The following is a 6,367-nucleotide window of genomic DNA, read 5'->3' as shown; positions in this document are numbered from 1 at the left end:
CCATACAGGATCTCACATTCCTGACAGTTCATAGGCAAGTTCTCTCCCCCCCCGCCCCGGCATATTTTCCTAAATAGAATAATATATATACGTATATACTGTTCTACAGAATCTCACCGTGTACTTTATTGTAGAGTAATAGAGACAGAGTATCCACAGGTAGTTAAGGTATGTATGTGAGTATAAAGTTTGTCAAAGGTTACTTTAAAATATTGTTTATTGGAAGTTCATTATGGGTACCATAAAAAGAGAGTGTGACTAGATTATTAATCTGTAGAAATTGCCATAACAGGCTATAATTCCTAAGTGAAATATGATAGATGCTCAGTCCCTTTACCTGAGGAATGGGTACCTATGTTAAGACAGGAAAGCCAGGAAAATTAAAAAGTGGAAAAAGTTTTGGAATCTATTGATTTTGATTTGGTGCAAGAAATGATATAAGATGGCATTGAATTGTTTTGTATTCTACAAAATACACTTAGAAGCAAGTGCAAAACTGATTGAAGACAAAATTTAAAAATACAAATAAAAATTTCAGAAGCATTCAATCCTTTCCCGGCTATTCCTGAGCATGCAGCTTAATCCTGTTTGAACTGTTTGTAGCAAGAGACAGAGGAGCTCTGAATGCCATCACTACCCGGAAAATAATTCTTACTGAAAATAGTCCTACACTGTTTTTGATGGTGCCTTCCAATCCAGCTCTTGTCAGGGACAATAAAGCCCACTTAGGCTTCTCTCTGCATCAAATATGTACAAAGCCATTTCAGCAGTGCACAAGTGAGCATAGGGCTATGTATGCACATTGGCTGGGTGCATAGAGACCTGATGCAGATCTCCCTTCCAGTTCTGGAAGAATAGCATTTATTTTTAGTCTCCATTCATTACCTTGAGGAAAGTTAGTCAATGGGCTGTCAACATCATCAAATATTTCCCACGGAATAGTTCCAATTTACTGTTTTAAAGTGTTATCACAACTTGTCACTCTTAAGACTGTAGAGTTAAGCTTCATAGAAATCTGTGTATAATTGATTTCAGTCAGTAATAATTTCAGCCAGACACAACTAATTTTGTTCTTCCCATGTTGACTGAACACTATAAATAGAATGCACAACATTGCCTGAAAAATACTTAAATAGTTCACTGTTTGTACTCGATGAGAGTTCTTATTTGCTGCAGAAATTATGAACGGCTGGGAGAGAGAAATGGGTTTAGTGCTTCAAATTTTTCCAGTATCTATTTTTTAAAAGCCTTTCAGCAAACCTACGGGAAAGCATTTTATGTTGCTATTTCTGAGAAAACAGAGTGACTGGGAATGAGAGAGACAGTATAAATGGGAGGTTGGGAAATAAAAAGAATAAGAAACACTAAAGCTCAAACTTCTAATTTAGCCTGAAGGCATATCCAGATATTAAATGTTTTGAACAATCAGTACAGCAAGATTCTCTGGTTGTCAGATGTAGTCCACATGTAGCACATTTGTGCTGTCACAAATATCAGAATTTTCCCGTTCTTATAGAAATACATCTGGTATGCTGTTACAGTTGCCAATTTTTAATAGCATTAAGTATATTTGTGTGGATTCTTCTTGCAGTAGTATACCATTGGAAGAAGTGTTCCCAGCTGTACCACATCCCAGTATTATTACCTCATGAACAGGCTCTCAGATCAGCACTTAAATAAATAGCTGGGATCCCTTAATTGATCTTCCAGAAGAGCTATGCGTCCTTTTTTTAATTTTATTTCTCAACCTGGCCTTGACCAAAATTTTTGAATAGAAAGTTGAAATGTGTTTCTCTAATCTGGGGGAAGAAATGAAACACTGCACAGCAAATCACACCACTTTGAAGAGAGGATGTAATGAAATTACCGCCATCCGAGTTCAGAAAATAAGTTTGCTGAATCCTCTCATCTCTTCAATAATCACATAGCTTTGAAATGTCTATATATCAATGCTATCAAAATATAAGGGAAGTGTTCTATTCAGCGTGTCTCATTTTCATATGAATAAGAGATTTACATTATTACTCCTACATTTCTCTTATAACAAAATGTTCTGTAGAATTCTCCTACCCTTTGCAGCTTGTTTCCTTTAATATCAAACTTTAAACATCCAATGTTACAATTTCATTTTAAAATTTGTTTTTTAGCCTTCTATTTGGCACTTGAAGGAGTCTACATGATCTGGATAGGGGCTGATCTTCCTTTAGGGTGCCTATGAAGATAATTTGAAAGTTTCAGCTGGTTCCAAATTTAAAACCTCTTTTAAATGCTGATCTTATGATATACACAACCTTACAGCACTGTATTTTATTGGTGGTTTGAAACCACTGGTTATGTTTATATCTATCTATCTGTCTGTCTGTCTGTCTGTCTGTCTATCTATCTATCTATCTATCTGCTTCTTTATTACATAGTTAATATGGTAAACCACCTCTGATACAGCTTTATAGAGGGGAAAATATCTTGCGGTCATAGTAGATAGCTCAATGAAAGTGTTTAGCCAGTGTGCTGCAGCAGTGAAAAAGACAAACTCTATGTTAGAGATTATTAAGAAAGGGGTTGAAAATAAAATGGCTGATACTATAATGTGCCTGTATAGATCTATAGTGCAGCCTCATTTGGAATAGTCTGCACAGTTTTGGTCACAGTATCTCAAAATGGACATCACAGAGTTGAAAAAAGTACACAAGGGCAACCAAGACGATTGGGGATTAGAGCACCTTCCTTATAAGGAAAGGCTGAAGAGTCTGGGACTTTTCAGTTTAGAAAAGAGACTCCTAAGGGGGGACATGATAGAGGTTTATAAAGTTATGCATGGGGTGGAGAAAGTTGACAAAGATAATTCGCTGCCACATGATGTAGTGATGGCCATAGGCCTAGACAGCTTTAAAAAGGGATTAGATAAATTCATGGAGGATAGGTCCATCAGTGGCTACTAGACATGGTGACTAAAGGGAACCTTCCTGTTCAGTGGTAGTAAAGGGAAAGGCCTCTGTGCCCTGTTGATGGCCCTACAGAGGAACTGGTTGTCCAATGTGTGAGACAGGATGCTGGATTAGATGGACCACTGGACTGATCCATCAGGGCTCCTTTGTTCTTATAAAGAGGTAGGATAGAAATAGTTTGAATATATAACTACAGTAAAATAACTACCAAAGGAACAGTTTTTCCCTAGGCTGCAAATACTTATGCATTTTGTTATATAACTCACTTGCACTTAATACGAGTCTTTATCAGAGACATTTTTATCCTCACTTGAGAACTAAATTAACAACTGTTATGTTTAGCCTTTGGCTGATGCAACACTGAAAATCCACATGCAGGAATTTAGGATCCTCAGTAATCAGTAACTGTGCAGAGCTAGGATAGACTGAGAGATAATGCAGGAAAAGACATGTATAAGAAAAATGAATCAGCTTTGTTTGTCAGAACTTTGCTTATTCTCTCAGAAGTTTATAAAATAATCCACCATATAAGAGCTATAGAGTCCCTAAATTAAACTGGAAGAGAAAGACCACTAGACACTATCCAAAAAAAGACCAATGTTCTCTACTTTTTATTGTGGCCCATCCAAAGACTGTTTTGCTTCAGGTGCTGCTCTGTGGTTTGAGGATATCTGAATCACAGATCAGATCAGTGCAGGTAATACAGCCTACAAAGAAAAACAATGTGTGCATGCATAAGTTCACCTTTTCCCCAGATATTATACATCTGGCCTTCTATTAAAACACTGTTATCAGAAGCAAGCTCAGAGGGTTGGCAATTTTTGGTTGTGAAGTTACTGGCACCCCTGAGTAGAGTGCTGATCCCAAAACCCACACCTTTCAGCCTGAAAACAGGAACAAAACAATCTTTTGCATTAAACATGAACAGAAAGTAGAAAGGTGTTTTTTTTTAAGGTACATGTGGTACTGGATATACTGACTCTCTGCAATTTGGGAGATGATTTACAAGATTTTACTAGGAAGCATTGCTCTACACTAAATCTTTGGGAACCGAACCGAACAATATGCTACAGAAGCAGATTCCTGCTTGAGCTATGTAAAATAGACTGAACCTAAGCTAAGACTTCATAGCCTACTGATCTGTGACATGAAATCCTGAGAAAGCCAATGCAAAAAATCAATCAGTAACATGAAGCATCTGTTTCAAGAAGCAGATGTTAGTAACTTTCACAGACAAGCAGTTCTTATAAACCACAAATATGAGGAACCAATAAAAACCTTGGAATGTTTTGCACACTTTCAGACAATATATGGAAAGTGATTATAGGGTTGGGGTTTTTTTTCATTTTATCCACCATTTTTAAATGAATTGGATTCTTTTTCACATACTTCTTGTTTGTTTGGTTTTGAAACAGAGCTGGGCAGCCATTTTGACAGAGATGCTGCCTTTATTCCCTATGAAGGAGGAAGTTGGAATAAAGAACTCTTGGGGTGCTATCTAACTCTACAAGAAAAGGCTGTTCCACTTAAGCAGATTTCAAGATCTTTCTAAAAATCACTATTTCAGCAACAATGTTTTTGAGGCAGAAAACAATCAAACAGGAGTTCAGAACAGGTGGTTTTGGAATATTTAGTTTTTGGGGTTTTTTTTAAAGTAAACTAAAAGTGAAGCCATAGTTCTCCACTATGTTTGATACATGACAAAGTACAAGAGGATGTTTGATACATGATGGAGTACAAGAGGGAGAAAGAGTGCAGAATATTTTACCTCAGATATCTGATGCTGGTAGTAATGACAGAAGTTACTTTTCCAGGTGCTTTAATTTCAGTCATTGGTATCCATTACCAAATCTTACCAGAGTGGAAGAGGTTGGTAAAAATGTAGAAGAAGAAGAAGAGAAGAGATTGGATTTATACCCCGCCCTTCACTTGGAGTCTCAGAGCGGCTTACAAACTCCTTTCCCTTCCCCTCCCCACAACAGACACCCCATGAGGTGGGTGGGGCTGAGAGAGCTCATGACAGAAACGGCTCTTTTTCAAGGACAGCTGTGCCAGAGCTTGTGACTGACCCAAGGTCACATCAGCAGGTGCAAGTGGAGGAGTGGGGAATTAAACCCGGTTCTCCCAGATTAGAGTCCACGCACTTAACCACTACACCAAACTGGCTCTCTGTAGGTTATAGCAGTCAATTTATAGCAAATGTAGCAACACATTCTGATGGTACTCACACAGTACCTGCCTTCTGTAGTTATGCTAATTGGGCAGATAGGCACTAACAGACAACAAAGTTAGCTTTTCTAAGCCAACCTAAACATTCTTCTAAAACTCCCACAAACCAGTGAAGAACAACAAAATAAAGATTATATCCAAAACAACAGTCCTCTATGAAGTTTTTTAATAGCCCAGTCGTGAGAGAGATTATACAATATCAGATATGTGACAATCTGACAGCAAGTGGAGAACAAAGGACAGAGGATACTTTAAATGAAACAAACAAATACCATGAGGAACATCCTCATTCCCTTTACAGAGGAAGTTAACCCCCTCCAAGGAGTTTATGGACTTCCATGTAGATAGTGAAATATTTCCCATTTCACTTCCTAAAAGAAGATCTCCAAGAAGATTCTCTAACTATTATAAAGCGACTGGCAGCTGATGCTTCCAGGTTTCTCTTCAAGCTTCTTCTTCAGACATATTCTGAAGCACTCCATGAGAACAAGAACATAGTAAAAAAAAAGTACTATGGATTTTAGGGAATATCCCAGTAATTCCTCAGACACTGCTTTTGTGGTTCCCAAGAACCTGTTTTCTTTTCCTAAACTGAGTGAGATATAGAAGCCAATACTTCAGTGCTTCAGTGGATGCTTCAACCGCATGACTGTGAATGTAGCAGCAGCAATTTTTTCATAGACGAGGAACATCAGTGCCGCAGTGAGGACTGTTTGCAGCAGCTTTGCTTCAAGCCCTTTATAGAGTCCTACTAATCCAAAGCGCCTATCACCAAAAAAACAAAACACAATTTCACACAACTGGAAATGTTTTCTTGGCTATGCAATACAATTACAGACAATTTATCACCCTTTCCCCAGCATAACTTCAAGAATGTGTTTCCTCCACCCCAATTAAGAGCCACCCAGGATTTAGAGACAAAAGATGTCTGTAGCTAATCAAGTTACGAGCATGGATAATCATGAAAGCAGCTAAATGCCCACTAAAAGCCTAAACCAATACTCATTAAAATATACTATAACCACAAAATGAAATGTTCTCACCTATGAGGTCCATTACCCAATGGCTTACTGAAATTCTGGAAACCAGGGCTATTTTTGGGCAGGAACGCACAGGAACAGAGTTCCGGCTGGCTTCAGAGTTGGCCATGCCCACTACAGCCAAAACCTCTGCATGCGTGGCTACAGAGGGAA

The 6,367-nt window shown here is 38.1% G+C and overlaps 1 protein-coding gene across 1 annotated transcript in view; it reads right to left on the bottom strand.

Annotated features, from left to right (window-relative positions):
- Positions 1-5,070: 5,070 nt before the first annotated feature.
- Positions 5,071-6,367, bottom strand: part of SLC25A17 (solute carrier family 25 (mitochondrial carrier; peroxisomal membrane protein, 34kDa), member 17) — a 17,249-nt gene continuing 15,952 nt past the window's right edge. The window contains exon 9 of the mRNA XM_015419194.1: positions 5,071-5,939. Coding sequence (XP_015274680.1) covers positions 5,792-5,939 — 148 coding nt within the window. The 3' untranslated portion in view covers positions 5,071-5,791. The remainder of the gene's footprint in view (positions 5,940-6,367) is intronic.

The sequence above is a fragment of the Gekko japonicus genome, unplaced genomic scaffold (genome assembly GCF_001447785.1).
Source record: "Gekko japonicus isolate JY-2015 unplaced genomic scaffold, Gekko_japonicus_V1.1 scaffold37, whole genome shotgun sequence".
In the NCBI taxonomy this organism is placed as follows: Eukaryota; Metazoa; Chordata; class Lepidosauria; order Squamata; family Gekkonidae; genus Gekko; species Gekko japonicus.
This window is presented reverse-complemented; position numbering and strand designations above follow the sequence as displayed.